General features: G+C 50.5%; 1 protein-coding gene across 3 annotated transcripts in view; it reads left to right on the forward strand.

Moving 5' to 3' along the window:
* Positions 1-8,768: 8,768 nt before the first annotated feature.
* The window catches only part of DNAI2 (dynein axonemal intermediate chain 2), a 28,106-nt gene continuing 18,544 nt past the window's right edge, over positions 8,769-18,330 (forward strand). For 2 of the 3 annotated variants that reach the window (XM_077753960.1, XM_077753970.1), the window contains exons 1-4: positions 8,769-8,833; positions 13,475-13,668; positions 15,374-15,535; positions 16,522-16,643. In XM_077753960.1, the coding sequence (XP_077610086.1) occupies positions 13,486-13,668; positions 15,374-15,535; positions 16,522-16,643 (467 nt within the window). In that variant the 5' untranslated portion in view covers positions 8,769-8,833; positions 13,475-13,485. Of the gene's footprint in view, positions 8,834-8,867; positions 8,886-13,474; positions 13,669-15,373; positions 15,536-16,521; positions 16,644-18,330 lie in introns of those variants that run through there. The other variant, XM_077753965.1, reaches the window with a different exon arrangement.

Consider the following 18,330-nt stretch of genomic DNA (forward strand, 5'->3'; position numbering starts at 1 on the left):
ACCCACCCCCTTCTCCTGGGCCCCTGAAGCTGTACCTGCTCGGTGAGAAGGAGCTTGTTGGCCAGGAGGAAATGATGACCCACCATCCTGCCTGCTGAGGATCCAGGGTTAGGGTCTCTGGTGCTTCTAATCTCCTGTCAACTCAGAGTGCACAGCACTGAAGCCCCCACAGCCTTGCCCACCCAAAGCCAGGGACGTGGGGAGGCCTGGCTTGGAACAGGGGCTCCATTTACATTTGGTGAGAGCCACTTTCCCATCCAAACACTCACAGCAGAGTGGCTCTCGGCGCCCAGCCCAAGCCTCTAGGACAGAACAGAGCCACAGGGCAGCAAGGACTTAGCTGCGTTAACCTATACATACCGTGTACCATAAACGTATCTGTGTATAGCCACGTCGCATGCAGTAGGATCTCGGCGACGTCAAGATGTTGCTTCTTAACATTTTGTGGTTGACGACTATTGAGTTGTTTTTAATGCATGTAAACTAAACTAGAATCCTTCAGGTGGTTCCTGAAGGAGCCGGGTGGGCACACCTCTGCTTGATACATGTGCGCCCTCACCTGGGGAGAAATAAACCACTTGTACTAAACTATGCACTCCGTCTAACTTCCTCTACTGAACGCTCCCTTCCTTCTGGCTGGGTATTGGTGGGGAGAGCTTCTCGGCAGATTGCAGTGACTTCAATGCAAGGATTGAAAGACAGGACTATTGAATGAATGTCACAGACCTCTAGTGTGGCCTCCAGCTACTCTTCAGGACCAAGAACAGACCTTGTTTCCTCCTCCCCCAGCTTGCCTTTCTCCCAAGTTCCCCCTGAAATCCAACGCTCTTAATGTTGCTAGTAATAAGGAGTAGCATTTATTGAACACCTGCAGTGTACTGTGGACTGTAGTTAGTGAATTGTTCATTAAACTTCATGATGACCCTGTGAGGTCATTTGTTTTGCAGATAAGCCAACAGGTGCAGAGAGAGTAAGGACTTGGAGCAAGTGGTAGATCCTGGGTGTCTAACCCAGAGCCCAAGCTGAGCACCTCTGGACAATATTTTGGGGCTGGAGGGGAGGGAGCTGTGCTCACAATGGACTGCCTCCCCCAGGTGAGGCAAGTGAGGCTGATGCCTCCCCCAGCTTTGCAGTGGGTCCTTGCTGCACTCTGTGCATAAACTCTGTCTCCGGGGGGGACCTCTCTGGGCTGGGTCACTGAGATGCACTGCACCCTTCATGTAGGGCAGACTCCAGCTCTCTGCCCATGGCCCTGTGCCACTGTTTACTCTTGTGTGCAGTAGCTGGGCTCCCAGAAGTGATTGCATTTCAGGGAACTTCCTGAAGGGAGCAGCTTATGCATCCCTGGGGAGCACTTGAGGTGTGACCCAGAGGTCTCTGTTCCACGGAACATGCCAGGCTCAGAACCTGCATCCCTCAAAGCTGAGCACCAGAACTAGGGCGTTTCTCAAGTCAGAATGTCCCCCCCGCCTCCCCGATGGAGCAGGCACCCTTCTCCCTCGTCTCAGGAAACCAAGAGCTGTGGGGGACAGGCTGAACCAATGGAGAAACCAATCTGATTTTTCTAAAAGAGAAGGAGAGCACACAAGAGCGAGCAGGGGAGGGGCAGAGAGAGGGGGAGACAGAGAATCCTAAGCAAGCTCTGTGCTGCCAGTGCAGAGCCCCATGTGGGGCTCGATCCCACAAACCATGAGATTATGACCTGAGCTGAAATCAAGAGTCGGATGCTCAACCGACTGAGCCACCCAGGCACCCCCCATCTTTTTTTAAAGGTAACTGCAGTTCGACACTCAAATGAGATTCACTTCAGGGGCTTTCATTGTCTCTAGGAGCTGCAGGGGACCTGGCTATAGGCAGGCTGTGAATGAAGTAGGAAGGAGGCCACGTGGGAATGCACAAGCTGAGGGTGGTTTGGGTCCCCAAGTGTGTCACCCCCTCACCCCCGCATTCCTGTCTTGGCCTGCACCAATCTCTCACCCAAGGGAAAAGGGTGGGGTGAGTGGCCCTCTGCGCCAAGCACACCAATGTTTCACCTGCTGGCCCACCAGCTCAGCCCTACTATTTCCAAGCACCTCTGAACAGCCCTGACCCCAGACCCAGGGACCTGCTCCCAGAACGAAAGTAATGAACATCAGGCCCCTCTGTGAAGGGAGCCTCAGCCAGGAACAGGGCCAACTTACCCATGTGGAGCAGTGACAGAGGGGTCTTTTCTCCAAAGCTGACTCACCTCCAGTAGCCCTACATTGTGCTGTGCTGTGCTTCCCCCCCCTCCAAAGCTGTGAGGTCTCCTGTTTCAAAGGAGTGGGGGCAATATCACTGCCTCTAGGCTCTAAAGTGCTAGTGGAGCAGTCAGCACTCAAGAGGCCTTGTGTGCCCACTGACAGATAGACCCAGATCAGGAGAATTTACCTTCCTTTCTTCTCCCTTTCACATTTCAATTTCCCCCTTCAAAAATGCATTGATAGGGGCGCCTGGGTGGCTCAGTTGGTTAAGCATCCGACTTTGGCTCAGGTCAGATCTCATGGTTCATGGGTTCGAGCCCCACATCAGGCTCTGTGCTGACAGCTCAGAGCCTGGAGCCTGTTTCTGATTCTCCGTCTTCCTCTCTCTCTGCCCCTCCCCCACTCATGCTTTGTCTCTCTCTGTCTCAAAAATAAATAAACTATTTTAAAAAATGCATTGATAGCTTAGCACAGGAGCCAGGAAACTACCTCCCATGAGCCTAGTCTGATCTGTTGCCATGTATGGCCTGTGAGTATAGTTTTTATATTTTTAATGGCTTTTAAAAAATTCAAATATTTGCAACTGATTTTGACAGCAGAGAATACCAATCCTGAGCCTCAGTGAAACAAGGTGTTGTCCCCCCTGCAGAGAATTTCATTCTCATTAATTGTCCTGTATTACAGAAAAATTATGCTCAGCATAATATTTTGAATTTCATTAATCAAAAAATGGGTGGGAATTGTTTTCTCATGATATAAGTATCTACAAAATGGCTTTGATTTTGCTTCTTAACCTGCAGCCTAAAATACTTACTATCTCTTAAACTAGTTTATAGTTTGCTCACCCCTGGCCTAAGCACATCACTTTCTATAAATTCTGGGGCTACAGAAGTCTCTAAGGCAATTATGGCCTTGACTTCATAGAGTTTACAAATAGGCAAGGCTTCCTGATTCATAGATGGTGCCTTTTCTCTGTTCTAACATGTAGAAGGGGCTAGGGAGTCCTGCGGAGTCTCTTTTATAAGGCACTAATCCCATTCGTGACAGCCCCACCATCCTCATGACTAATCACTTCCCAAAGGCCTCACCTCCAAATACCATCACATTGAGCATTAGGATGTCAACATATAAATTTAGGGAGGACATAAACATTCCAACCATAATAGGGGTGTATGGGAACTCTATACCATCTTTACAACTTTTCTGTAAATCAAAATTAACGGTGAAAAATCTGAAAATGAAATTTAAAAAGCAATTATGTTTACAATAGTATCCCCTCCAAAAGCCCTTAGGAATTAGCCAAAGAAATGAAAGTCTTGTATAATGAAATCTACAAAACATTGCTGAAAGAAATTAAAGAAAAATGGAAAGACATCCTATGTTCAAGGATTGGAAGACTTCATATTGTTGAGATGTCACTACTACCCAAAGTAATCTACAGATTCAGCACAACCCCTATTGAAAATGACATTTTTTTGGAGAAATAGAAAAACCCACCCTAAAAATCCATATGGAATCTCATCAGGCTCCAAATAAGCAAAAGAGTATTGAAAGAGAACACAAATGGAGGACTCCCATTTCTGATTTCAAAACTTACTGCAAAACCGCAATAATTAAAAGAGAGTGATATATGTAAACCAACTTGACAATAAACTATTAAAAAAATAATAAAAAAATAAAAGAGTGATGCTGGCATAACACCAGACATAGAGACCAACAGAGTAACATAGAATCCAGAAATAAACTCTCACGTGTGGTCAAATGATTTTCAACAAAGAGGTCAAGGTAACTCAATGGGAAAAGGACAATCTTCAACAAGCAGTGCTGGAGAAACCAGATATTCAGGTTGCCTGGGTGGCTCAGTTGGTTGAGCAACCAACTCTTGATTTTGGCTCAGGTCATGATCTCACAGTTTGCAAGATCAAGCCCCACTTTGGGCTCTGTGCACTGATGGCACACAGCCTATTTGGGATTCTCTCTCTCTCTCCCTCTCTCTCTCTCCCCCTCCTCTTGCTCTCTCTCTTTCAAAATAAATAAATAAACTTAAAAAAAAAATACTGGATATCCACATGGAGAAGAATTAAGTTGGTCTCTTACCTAACAACAAATAAAAAAATTNATCAAATATTTGCAACAGATTTTGACAGCAGAGAATACCAATCCTGAGGCCTCAGTGAAACAAGGTGTTGTCCCCCCTGCAGAGAATTTCATTCTCATTAATTGTCCTGTATTACAGAAAAANAATACTGGATATCCACATGGAGAAGAATTAAGTTGGTCTCTTACCTAACAACAAATAAAAAAATTAGCTCAAAATGGATCAAAGACCTCAAAATAAGACCTAAAGCTATAAAACCCTTAGAATAAAGCATAGGGTAAAAGCTTCACAACATCAGACTTGGCAATGATTTCTGGAGCATGACCCTAAAGGCGTGAACAATGAAAGAAAAAATAGACAAGTTGGATTCTTAACAAAAATTTTTTCAGTAATGTTTATTTATGAGAGAGAGAGAGAGCAAGGAGGGGAGGGGCAGATAGATGAAGAAGACACAGAATCCGAAGCAGGCTCCAGGCTCTGCGCTGTCATCACAGAGCCCGATGAGGGGTAGAGCTCATGAACCGTAAGATCATGACCTGAGCTAAAGTCAGGCGCTTAACCAACTGAGCTACTCAGGCACTCCTAATTCACAAAAAAATTTTTTAATTGGAGGCCTCAAAAGACACTATCGACACAGCAAAAAGACAGCCCAGAAAATGGGAGAAAATATTTGCAAATCATGTATCTGATAAGGGATTAATATCCAGAATATATAAAGCACTCCTACAATAACAAAATAAAACTTGATTCAAAACTGGACAAAGGACTTGAGTAGACATTTCTCCAAAGAAGACACACAAATGGCCAAGAAGCACATAAAAAAATGTTCACTATCACAATTGCTGGGGAAATACGAGGCAAAGCTATAGTAAAGTACCACCTCACATCCATTAGGATGGCTAGTATCAAGAAACAGGACAGAACAACTGTTGGAAAGGATATGGAGAAGTTGAAACCCTTGTGCTCTATCAGTGGGAATGCAAAATGGTGCAGCTGCTGCAGAGAACAGAATGGTGGCTCTTGAAAAAATTAAAAATTAATCAATTCCATTAAGTAGATAAAATTACCTTTGAATCCAGCAATTCTCCTTCCCAAAGATTTGAAAGCACGGTTTCTTTTTAAGAGTTTATTTTTAAGTAATCTCTGCACCCAACATGGGGCTCAAACTCACAATCCCGAGACCAAGAGTCACAAGCTCCACCGACTGAGCCAGTCGGGGGCCCCAAAAGCACACTTTTGAAGAGATTTTCTACATCCATGTTCACAGCACCATTATTCACAATAGTAGAAAGTAGAAGCAACCCTAGTGTCCATCCATGGATGCAAACAAAATGCAGTGTATATGTGCAATGGAATATTACTCAGTCTTAAAAAGGAAGAAAATTCTTTTTTTTAAAGTCTGTTTATTTATTTTGAGAGAGAGTGCAAGTGAGGGAGGGGAAGAGAGAGAATTCCAAGCAGTCTCTGTACTGTCAGCACAGAGCCAGATGCAGGGCTCGATCTCACAAACTGTGATATCGTGACCTGAGCCGAAGTCAGATGCCTAACCGGCTGAGCCACCCAGGCGCCCCAAAAAGGAAGAGAATTCTGACACGGGCTACAACAAGGCTGAACCTTACAGACATTATGCTGAGTGATATAAGCCAGTCACAAAAAGACAATGTGTGATTCCACTTCTGTGAGGTACTAAGAGGAGTCAAAATCAGAGAGATGGAAAGTAGCATTGTGGGTGCCAGGAGGTGGGGGAGGGGAAATGAGGAGTTACTGCTGAATGGGTACAGAGTTTCAGTGATGCAAGATGAAAAAGCTCTGGAGATGGATGGTGGTAATGGCGGCCCAGCACTACCAGCGGACTTAATGCCGCTGAACTACACTCTTCAATATGGTTAAGGTTACATTTTGTGTTCTGCGTATCTTACCACAATAGAAAAACAACTGGAAAAAGAATAGGTGGGCACAGACAGAAGCGCAATGGATCGTGGACTGGCCTGAGGGGGGCAGGGCAGAGGGCTGCCTTCAGCAAAAAATCTCAGTAGCCCATTCCCTTCAGCCCATTGGGCAGAGATCAGAGAGACATTGAAAATTGTTTTTAACGGGATCCCTGTGCAAACTCCTAATTATACGACCTCAGGCTGGCTTCCCAGCGCGGCTGAGACAGACCCGCCAAGGGGTGACGGCTGTTTCGCCAGAGAACAGAGGTGCCCAAGGCTGCTAGAAGCAATGGAGACCTTCTGAGTGCAGGGGTGGGGGTGGGGGGAACCTGTAATAAATCATTGCAGCCCCATGAGAAAGGTGAGTACAGGTTATCTTTCAACTTTTCCCATTTCTCCTTCTTTCCTACCCACCGTCCCCACTTCCCCACCCAGGGAATAACGTGTGCACAGAGGGTCTCGACTTTCCAGGGCTGGGGGGCGGGGGAGGTGGATGTCTGTTTCCAGCCCCAACCAGCCGGTGCTCCATTGTGGAGCCGATCTGTTTCTTCTGGACGCTTCGTATGGGTCTGACGTGCCTCTGAGCACACAAAGCCAGTTCAGTGGGGCTTTCAGACGCTCCTGCACCCAGCCCCCAGCAACACCCTCAGCACCCACCCCAAGGAAGCCCTTTGCTTAGAGACGCTGGTGGGAGCAAGAGCCAAGGGATGGGGGTTGGTGGCAGCCACAGCCGTCACTGTGGGGCTTGTTAGTATGTTTGAGCCAAGTGCCATCGTGCTGGGAATTCTGTTGCACCTGCCTGTTAAAGGCAATGGTGAAGACACACTTTTGGAGAAGTTGGGGAGCCAGAGTGGGGGAACATGTGCTTTCTTCCTGTAATGTGACAGCTCCAAAAACCCACAGGGAGTTGTCTAGGTGCCTCAGCCTGCCTCTCAGGACACCCCACAAACTGGCCCCAGCTGACCTTTGCAAATTCCCCTCTGATTTCCTCCCCTACAGGGACTGTCAACCCGTGCCACAAGGAGGCATCAACCTCCCCAAAATGTCTTCCTTCCATCACAAATAGCCCTCCCTTGCATACACCATGTCCTCCTCCAGTCTGGAATGCCCACGCCTCCCCCGCAACTCATCACCATCTTTCAAGACCAGTTCCAACCCCAAATCCCACTTTGGGGCTGACACATCCCATCTCCCGCTGTCCGGATCTCCAGCACTCATCCCTAAACTTGGTTAGCCTGGTTCCCGGAGACGGGAAGTACAGAGCTGACCTGTGTTAGGGGGCAGACTGCCGTCAGCACAGGGTGGGCACCTTGCTGTGTTGTCTCAGTCTAGCCTCCCAGCTCCGTCACTGTCCCCCCAACTTTGCAGATGAAAAAGGTTGAGTCTTGGGGCGCTTGGGTGGCTCGGTTGCTTGAGCGTCCAACTTCAGCTCAGGTCACGACCTCACAGTCCTTGAGTTCAACCCCCTCATGGGCTGTCTGTTGTCAGGAAGGAACCCACTTTGGAATCCTCTGCCCCCCCCTTTCTGTCTGTCCCCTGCTCATATGCCCTCTCTTTCTCTCTTTCAAAAACAAATAAACATTTTTTTTAAAAAATTAAGAAGGTTGACTCCTAGGGGCGCCTGGGTGGTTCAGTCGGATAAACGTCCGACTTCAGCTCAGGTCATGATCTTATAGTTTGTGGGTTTGAGCCCTGCGTTGGGCTCTGTGCTGCCAGCTCAGAGCCCGGAACCTGCTTCAGATTCTGTGTTTCCCTCTGTCTCTGACCCTCCCCTGCTCGCATTCTGTCTCTCTCTCTCTCAAAAATAAATAAACATTTAAAAAATAAAAATAAAATAAAATAATAAAGAAGGTTGAGTCTTAGAAAGTAACTCTCTCAGGGTCATACGATCAGTAAATGGCCCAGCTGGGATTCAAACCCATGCCTGCTAGCCCCCCATTCCCCGATCCCCGTTTATATTATCTTGCCTCATTCCTTAACCCCAGGAGACACTTCATCCTATTCATTCATGCATTCAGTGAACACTTACTCCATGTTTACAACCACCAGCTAAGCTGCGGAAACACCCAGCTCCCACTTTCCGGGAGGGTACTGTTGGTGCGGTCAAGCTTGGTTATTCCCCGGGATATGGGAGCACAGGGACTGGGCGGGTTTAATTCCCAGTGAGTGGTTGAGGAACCCGACGGAAGGGACAGTGAGACAACCCGGCATCACCAACCAGGGCGCAGGGCTTCCGAGGCCCTGCCTACAATAATTTGCACTGTAGGCATCTTACCCCATGCATTTGTTTGTAGACACGGATAAGCACCTCGGCAGAGGTGCTACAAACGTTTACTATTACCAGCGTTTGATTCGCTTGGTTAATCTTTCTCCTGACTCTGGAGACTTCCACAAGAGGAAGTGCTTCGGACGCAGCGGGACCGGCCGTCACGTGTTCTGGGGAGCCGTCCGGCGCCGCGTCCCCGCCCATCCGGGGTTGCTAGGCAACGGGTAAACTTCCTACCTCGGAGCCGTTGAGAAGCGCGGCGGCGGTGGCTCAGGTGCTGCCCCTGCGGCCAGGAGGCGACGCGAGCGGACCGAGGGTAAGGGCGCGGGCCGGGAGGAGTCCAAGGCTGAAGAGGAGGAGCCCCCAGGGTAATAATCAGCGGCAGTGCAAGAAACTCTTCCTGCGGGCGGCCTTCTGGGATAGCTCTGCGGGAGAATGGCTGGCCAGGTGTCTGGACCCCATTCGTCCTGGCTGCCATCAGTACTCCCGACTCTCAGGTCCCCGCAGGTTCTGGTCATCTTGCCTCCAAATCCCCTGCCCCCCGTCAGTCTGGTCTGATCCGCCAGTCTCCTGAAGGGGCGGAGACCTCTAAAGAGTTCGCAGCTGCCTGGTGGGAAGGTATAGGCTGGGCTGAACTGGAAGGAGGTGGGCTTTCTTCTAAGTAAAGGAGGGAAGGGAATTCAAAATTACTGAGCACCGACTAGGCTGCAGGTTCCCTAAAATGCATGATTTTACTTACTCCGCAACCTGAGGGGGACATTTATTTTTCAGTTTATTTTGAGAGAGAGAGATAGGAAACGAACAGGGAAGAGGCAGAGAGAGGGGGAGACAGAATCCCAAGCAGGCTCTGTGCTGTCAGCACAGAGACGGATGCAGGGTTCAAACCCACAAACCGTGAGATCATGACCTGAGCCGAGATCAAGAGTCAGATGCTTAAACAGCTGGGCCACCCAGGCGCCCCTTATGCCCCCTGGGATACCACGCTCAAGGTCACATGCTTAGTTTCACCTTCCTGCAACATGTTCACATGCCTGGAGCTCACCCCGGGTGGACCCCAGGGTGCCTAGGAGTACCTGGTGGGATGTCCTGGTGGGGGTGGGGTGGATTCCTAGAAGATGCACTTTTTCCAGAAGATGCACAAAACGACAGAAGAAAGAGGGAAGGAAGCTCTCCACCTGCGTTCCTCTGCCCAGCTAGGTGCCACACAGAGGCCATCAGTCCTGGGCACACAGACTGGGGGCTGCCCCAGGGACCACGAAGAAGAGAAAAATGTTCTTGTGTTTATATTGCGTGGAGTCCAGAGCAGAGGGAAAGCAAGCCACCTTCCTCTTCCCTCCCCCTAAGCTCCCAAACTGAGCTTCTCCATCCCCATGGCTCCCTTAGTCTCACCCCAAGCTTGGAAAACACACTTTCTCTTAAGTTGAGGGAAGTTCTTTCCAGGAATCGCTTTGTACCTTATCATTGCGCAAGGGGACTTTTTATAGCTGGTGGAGGTCCCAGGCCGACCGTCCTGGGATGCAGGTTCGACGTTCACACCAGCACATCCCCAGCCAGACATGCTTTTGTGTTTGGGACTCACTGCAGAGTCCCGCTTGCCCCTGGGTCTCTAGGTTCCCACGGGTGGGGGGGGGGCTTCCCAAACTCCTGAAGGGCAGCAGCCCTGCCCCCGCCTCCNCCAGCCCATGGCATCTGTCTCACCAGGGCAGGGAGAGACCCCCTGGAGACCTCTGCTCTGACCTCGCTATTCATCTTCGGGCCCTGCCAGCTTGGGAGAAAAAGCTTGCTCTGGGTGCCTGAATGAGCTGTCTTCCCGTCACCGGGCCAGCCTTTAAATGTCCCCTCTGTCTGCCTCCGGATAGAAAACAATGCCCCCGTTCTCACTCCTGCTTTGGCCTTGGGAGGCACCAAGGAGGAAAGCAAAGCTGTTTCAAGTACGATCTGGGCTAAAGAGACTATTTTTGCCACCCCTGGAGTTTCCACACGCTCTTAATCCTCCTGTGTCCGCAGAGAACTGGCTTTTTCAGCAAGTGTCTTTTACTGAGGAAGAGACAGGCAGCCCCTCACTGTGGGGGCCCAGGAGCCGCGCTGTGGCCCCTTGACAGTGCACCGGCGAAGGCGAGAATCGACTATCTTTTTCACAAGGCCCTATCCTTGCCCATGTAGAAGGGCCACACTGGGGCAGCCTCCTGCAGTTTATGTTTCTGTCCCCGCCCTCTGCTCTCCGGGCCATGGCCTCTACCTTTCCTGGGTTTCCAAAGCAGGAGGAAGAGCAGGAAATCTGCTTTCTGGGAGTCTGAGTCAGGTTGAGCTGCTCTGGGGCTGGGCACGGGCTGGGATGGTGCTGCGCTCAAGGGACAATGGATGTGGATGCAAAGGGACCTAAGAGTTAACTCTCCATCCTCACCCCCGGGCCCCTGCCCCAGTTGCTCCAAGGCCCAAAGGCCACTCCAGGCAACTGCTTCTGAGCTGTCACAATAGCTCTGCCCCTGGGTCTCAGGGGCCAGTAGCCAGGGCCCACTGGTCTGGTACCTTGCGGCCTTGGAGGTAAGAGAAGGCAAATTAGACACAGGTCTGGCCATTATATTCACCAGCGGGGGGTATTGTGAAAAACACAAATTGCCAGGCCCCGCCCCAGACATACAGTCCACATTTGCAAGAGGGGGGCTGGGAACCTCCGCGTTTTGAATGATCGTCCCAGATTTGAGATACGCTAGCTGAGAAATTAAGATCCTTCACTTTAAATCGGTGCTTCTCAACCTTGGCGGCACGCTGGAATTCCCCAGGGCGTTCAAACCCTTCTGCTGAGAGATTCTGATTTCTTTTGTCTGCAGTTTAACCTGAGGGTTGTGATTTTATACAGCCCTCCAGGAGTCTCAAACCCTGTAGCCAAGGTTAAGAATCACTGCTGTAGAGCCAGGCGTGTCTGGGCCCCGGCTCTGCCTCAGCTTAAGAACCATGACCTCTGACAAGGGATTTAAGCTCTCTGGGCATCGGTTTCTTCATATGTAGAATGAGAATTGTGAGTTTTTTGGTGTGGGGGGGGTGCTGTGGGGAGCACACAGTGGAAGAACCTCTAAACCGCTGTCCATAGTGCCCGGGACCCTGCAAGCCTCCTTATTTCTGGATGCAAGTCCTTTATCAGACACAATTTGCAAATATTTTCTCCAAGTCTGCAGCCTGTCTTTTCATTTTCTCAACGTTATCTTTTGAGGTAACATCCAACTCAAAAGAAGTCCAATTTATCATTGTTTTTGCTTTTACGGACCATACTTCTGATGCCCTGCCTAGGGAATCTGCCCTATCAGCATCACGAAGATTTCCCTCTACGTTCCTCCCCCTTAGTTTTCGCTCTTACGCTGATGCCTGAGATCCATTTTGCGTTGATTTGTGTGTGTGGCGTGAGGTAGGGGGTCCTTGGTCATTCTTTCGCATGGGAACGTCCAGGTGGCCCTGCACCGTTTGTTGAAGAGACCATCATTTCTCCGATAAGCTGCCTTAGTGCCTTTTTCAAAAGTCAGTTGGCTATAAACATAAGTCTATCTCTGAACTCTCAACGCCATTGCATAGATACATATGGCTATTCTGATGCCACTGCCACGCTTTCTTGATTATTCAGCATTAAGTAAATGTTTGCCAAAAGAGTAAGTGAAGGGGCGCCTGGGTGGCTTAGTCGGTTAAGCGGCCGACTTTCGCTTAGGTCGTGATCTCGCGGTTCGTGGGTTCGAGCCCCGCGTCAGGCTCTGTGCTGCCTGCCAGCTCAGAGCCTGGAGCCTGTTTCAGTCTGTGACTCCCTCTCTCTCTGACCCTCCCCTGCTCACGCTGTCTCTCTCTCCTAGAAATAAATAAAACATTAAAAAAATTTTTTAAAAAGAAAAAAAGAGTAAGTGAAATAAGGGAAACTAAAAGAGCAAACGTAAAGCATGAAGTCTGGCATTCACAAACCCTATGCATTCCTAGAAAAGTCTACGTAATTCGGGGCGCCTGGGTGGCCTCTCTGGAAACTCTCCCACCCAACCACCCGATCGTCCAAAAGGCCTCCCACCCCTTCCCAGAGTTCTAGGTTACTGGGCACTCCCCTTCACCGCTCCTGAGGGTCCCCCATGGGAGACTCTCTCCTCTACATCACTCTGACCTCAGTGGGGCTGGGGGTCCACCTGAGAAGGGGAGAGAGCCGGACCACTTCCTCAGCAGGCAGAATAGTTGGGTCTCTGAAAGACTGGTGGGGCAGGGCACAGTGGGGAATCAGAAAGTGGGCTGGGCTGGGCACTCGCCAGCAGCTTGACCATGGCTGGGCCACTCTCTCTGCCCCTCTCCAGCTTGTCCTCTCTCTCTCTCTCCCAAAATAAATAAACTTAAAAAAATCTAATTACAGAGACTTTTTAAAATTTTTTTTAATGTTTATTTCTTTTTGAGAGAGAGACACACATAACGTGCGAGCAGGGGAGGGGCAGAGAGAGAAGAAGGGAGACACAGGACCTGAAGCAGGCTCCAGGCTCTGAGCTGTCAGCCCAGAGCACGTAGCAGGGCTTGAACCCACGAACTGTGAGATCATGACCTGGGCAGAGATCAAGAGTTGGACGTTTAACCGGCTGTGCCACCCAGGCGCCCCAATAAATGATTTTTTGTTTGTTTATTTATTTTGAGAGAGAACACACATGATAGGGGCAGAGAGAAAAGGAGAGAGAGAATCCCAAGCTGGCTCCGCAGTGTCAGCACCCAATGCCGGGCTCGAACTCACTGAGATCATGACCTGAGCTGAAATCAAGAGTCAGATGCTCAACTGGCTGAGCCACCCAGGCGCCCCAAGAAATGATTTCTTAAAAGTGCAGATGCAGCTTCTGAGCAAATCCCCTAGGACCCTTCCCGCAACCTGACTGGGAACCTGGAAGCTGCCCCCGACCTGGGGAAGCAGCAGGTGGGGTCCCTTGCGACACACCCTCTCTCTCTGCCCCTGCAGCCTCCGGCACCATGGAGATCGTGTACGTGTACGTCAAGAGGCGAAGCGAGTTCGGGAAGCAGTGCAACTTCTCCGACCGCCAGGCCGAGCTGAACATCAACATCCTGCCCAACCCCGAGCTGGCCGAGCAGTTTGTGGAGCGCAACCCCGTGGACACGGGCACCCAGTGCTCCACCAGCATGTCGGAGCATGAGGTGGGTCCCTGGCCCCGGGCCTGCGCCAACAAAGGTCTGGTCTGGCAGGGTGGCCGGTCAGGGTGCTCAGTGGGACTGGGTGGCCCCATCTGGGTGACTGGAAGCCAGTTAGAGCGCCCCAGGGTGGATGCTGGAAGTATGGGGGCAGAACCGCCCCACAACCCACCACGGTGCAGGGGGGGCAGAAGCGCCACCACCAGCCACTGCCTGGGCCGGGGGAAGGGGAATCAAGGTGTCCTCTCTCCCATGGGGTCTGGTCTCACCTCTAAGCCATCTTAGGCATGTGGTACAGCAGGAGAGAGGTATCCTGAGGGGGCAGGGATTCAGATCTGCAGGCACCTGCCCGGAGGGTGGAAAGGAAAGGGTGCCATGGAAAGTTCTGGTCCGAGGGCCTGCGTGATAGGAGAACTGAGCGAGGTGCCGCAGTCGGAGCTCCCTGCCTGTCTAGAGCAGGCGATCTGCCTTGGATTATGCCAGGCACCGTGGAGACAAAACTAGTTTGAGGGAGAGAAGGACCCAGTTGGTCATGTCCCAAATCATCCGAGTGAAAATCACACTTGATTTGGCCAAAACACTTTGTGGGAGTTTCCAGTAACTCACAGTTCAAACACGCTGGGTCTCTTGCTCTCCCGGAGCTAATGGCTGTCACAGGGCTGGGCCATTTTGTCCACGGCGTAACCAACTCAACAGAATGGCTACCATGAAGGCCACAAGTGTTAGGGTCTGCTGCCAGCAGCTCCATCCTGGGGCGACACAGAGCTTTCAGGAGCACTGACTTAGAAAGGAAATGAGGAGGGGAGTGACTGCTTAATGGCTTTGGGGTCTAGAGCCACTTGGGGTGACGAAAAAGTTCTGGAACTAGATGGTGGAGATGGTTGCATAACCGTATGAATGTCCTTGATGCCACAGAACAGTACATTTTTAAATGGGTAAAATAGGAAATTTTATGTCTTTTACCACATTTAAAAAAATTTTTTTAATGTTTATTTGTTATTGAGATGGAGAGAAACAGAACATGAGTGGGGAGGGGCAGAGAGAGAGAAGGAGACACAGAATCTGAAGCAGGCTCCAGGCTCTGAGCTGTCAGCACAGAGCCCAATGTGGGGCTCGAACCCACAAACCATGAGATCATGACCTGAGCCGAAGTTGGACGCTCAACCGACTGAGCCACCAAGACGCCCCTACCACAAATTTTTTTAATGGGGAAAAAATGGAAAGGAGGTAAAGTTGCAAGTTTAAGGAGTAAAACTCTACCTGTACATACCATCCTCCCCACTGCAGAGAACGTGGAAAGCAAGCCCCAGCTTTTAATCATTTCTGCATTTCGATTCCTATGACGTTGCAAATGGTAAGGCAGAGCAAGACCACTCACTTCTATCTCTTTGGGACCACAAAGAACAACTGGGTGGGCTCCTCGGATGCATTGGGGTTTCGATAAAGTCAGAACTGGATTTTCCATGGCAAGAGGCATCAGCTTTGAAGCTGCCAGCTCCATGGGGTGGGTCTTCTGTGACTCCCTGTGACCACCCGAGGACCACAAATTTCCTTGCTGGAACCTGAAAGTGGCTTTGGCCAGGGCCACCTTCCTGATCCGTCCCTGTGCGCTCAGGGCCCAGGGGCAGGCCGGCCCCAGGATCCTGGTTTGCAGAAATGACCTAATGTTTACACCTGGGGCAGGCATCTTCTCACCTGGGGCTCTGTTTAGGCCAACACAGAGCGGTTCGAGATGGAGACCCGGGGGGTTAACCACGTGGAGGGGGGCTGGCCCAAGGATGTGAACCCCCTGGAGCTGGAGCAGACGATCCGGTTCCGGAAGAAGGTGGAGAAGGATGAGAACTATATCAACGCCATCATGCAGCTGGGCTCGGTAAGGCTTCCATCTCTCTGGTGCCCCACTGGCCTGTGAGAGCCCTGGGTGTGTGCCTGGCCCCGGGCTCCGCTCCTGCGGCTATGCGGACAAAGAGTGCTACTACCTTAAAAAACCTCCCGTCTGGGAGCAGATAGACCAGTCCACAACAGCTGCTCAGTGGGGAAGATGGGAAGGTACCAGGGCTGAGCAGGCTTGAGGGGGAGTCTGACAGGTGCTCCCCTGAGCATGAAGGACTCCAAAGAACCCCACCCAGGAGCTACCTGCCAATAGGGATCATTCATTCATTCGTTCATTCGACACATTTGGACTGAGCCTCTAGTCTCTGCCAGGCACAAGAGAGACTGCAAAAATAAAATGCACATACATCCTGCCCCAAACAGTTTATCATAATCCACTGGAGGTCAAGGACAAATACAGAGATATCACTGTATAATGTAGGATGACAGATGCTATTTTGCCCCATAAGGAGGAAGATTCAACTTCCTGCTGAAGGGATCCGAGAAGGCTTCCTGGAAGAGGAGGCACTTGAGCTTGAGGTTTTTCCTTGTTAGACATTTGGGACAATGGAGAGGGCCTTCTGGGTGGCAGAACCAGAAGATGGGTGCTCTATATGGAGTGATTCCCAGTTCTGTTTGACTGGAAAGTTCTTCACCTTTTTTTCATTGTTGTCCCCCAATGAGCCTTTTCAGACATTTTTTCCCCTAATTTCCTCCCCCATGAAAGTTTAATACCATAGGTATATATATATTTTTATGTACTGTGTGTATATCTGTTCTTTATACGTGAAAAGTAACATTATTTTACCCTCCAAAACCAAATTTCACTCCCTTGGAAGCAATGTTGCCCCCGTTGAAAATGCAATGGGCTGGAAGGCTGGGAAAGACCACTAGACATTTCTTGTGCCTCCCAGACTCCGCCTCAGCCTTGTTCGGGCTGCAGGGACCCCCCTTTCCTGCCAAGAACTCCTGATGTTCCCTCCTTAGATCATGGAGCACTGCATCAAGCAGAATAATGCCATCGACATCTACCAGGAGTACTTTGACGACGAGGATGCGATGGAGGTGACAGAAGAGGCTCCTTCAGCCAAAACCATCAATGTTTTCAGGTATGTCTGTAGCCAGGCGGGTGTCTGGACATCCCTGCCACCCCTGTGGCTGGCTGCTTCCCAAGGTCACTCCTTGCCGATCACTCCATGCCATGGGTACAATGCCCTCCAGAGCAACAGAGCACCCAGCAGCCAACTGGTCCCTGCCCAACTGGGGGCGGGTCTAGTTGATGGAAAGAGAGGACAGACTCCAGGGAAAGACTAAGCGAATTTGCAAAGCTGTGCACAAGCTGGGTTGATTCACGCAGGGCAGAATGAGTACGAAGTTGGGAGCATCAGTGACCCAGCAGCACTGTGGGCACACAGGACCCTCATCCCACACTCGTGGGCGTGTACCTGGTAATGACCTCCAAGGACCGGAGCTTGACAAAAGGACTTCATTCCTCAGAGACACGTGTGTAAAATCACCGTGTGTGTGTGGACGCTCACTGCTGCAGGAGGCATTCCAGCCAAAGACTGGGACCAAGATAAGTCCATGGGTAGGGGAGTCCTTCTAGCAATTCTGGCATGCCTCCCGGGTGGAATGGCATGCACACATCAGAATGAAGGGCGCGGCATGATGGGGAGTGTTTCCAAGATTGACTTTCTGACGCCAGACTGACACAAGCAAGGTGTAGACCAGCGTGTAGCACTATTTTGTTTGTTTGTTTGTTTGTTTGTTTAAAATATGAACATATCCCTGTGATTTGGGAAGGGACTAGCCTCAAATGCCAACTCTGGGGGAATTCATTTTGCTACCATCACTCACCGAGGGCCTGGAAGGTACTTGACCCAGTCCCAGCACAACTAGGAAAGACCCTTTTGTGATCCAGGGCTGAAGGGCTGATCCAGGGCTGAAGGACCAAGGGCTCCCAGGAGACGGGCCAGGGAAGGGGGAGGGGCGAGGGCTGTCATCCCTGCTGCGTCAGCCTTACTGGGGTCTGACCTCACGTATGGAAACCTTAGCGGGATGATGGATTAGAAATCATCTCACAGGGGTGCCTGGGTGGCTCGGTCGATGAAGCATCTGACTCTTGATCTGGGCTCAGGTCATGATCTCACAGTGGTGACATCGAGCCCCAACGTCGGGCTCTGTGCTGAGCACGGAGCCTGCGTGGGATTCTCTCTCCCCCTCTCTCTGCCCCTCCCCTGTGTGTGCATACTCTCTCTCAAAATAAATAAATAAATATTTAAAATAATAAAAAAAAATGATCCCATCCAACCTCTACATATGACACATAAGAGGACTGACCTCAGGGAGGAGAGGATGGGTGGGCATGGGCGACCCAGCCAAGGATGGAACTCCGGTCTCCTGGATCCCAGCCTGCACTCTGCCTACTCTAACCATGCTCCCAGGGAGGACCGAGGTGGAGGAATCACAGGGCGTGAAGGTTATCTTGCTTTCCACTTTCCTTCATCCCTTCTGGTGACTTCAAGGACAAAGTCTCTGCTTGGGCCATTAAGTGCTTAATTCAGTTTTACTTCTTGCTCATTCTCCTTCCTCCCCTCTTTTTTTGAATGAAGAGGTGATTGTTCAGAGCAGTTTTAGGCCAAAGTACAGAGAGTTCCCACACGCTCCCTCCTCCCCGAGTCCACACAGCCTCCCTGACCATCAACACCCTGCCCCAAGGTGGGGCCTTTGTCACCGTCAGGAACCAGCATCCTGGTACTGTTAGTACCACAACTTGGGTGGTTTATAATCAACAGA

Source organism: Crocuta crocuta, unplaced genomic scaffold (genome assembly GCF_008692635.1).
Source record: "Crocuta crocuta isolate KB4526 unplaced genomic scaffold, BGI_CrCroc_1.0 scaffold50, whole genome shotgun sequence".
Lineage (NCBI taxonomy): Eukaryota > Metazoa > Chordata > Mammalia > Carnivora > Hyaenidae > Crocuta > Crocuta crocuta.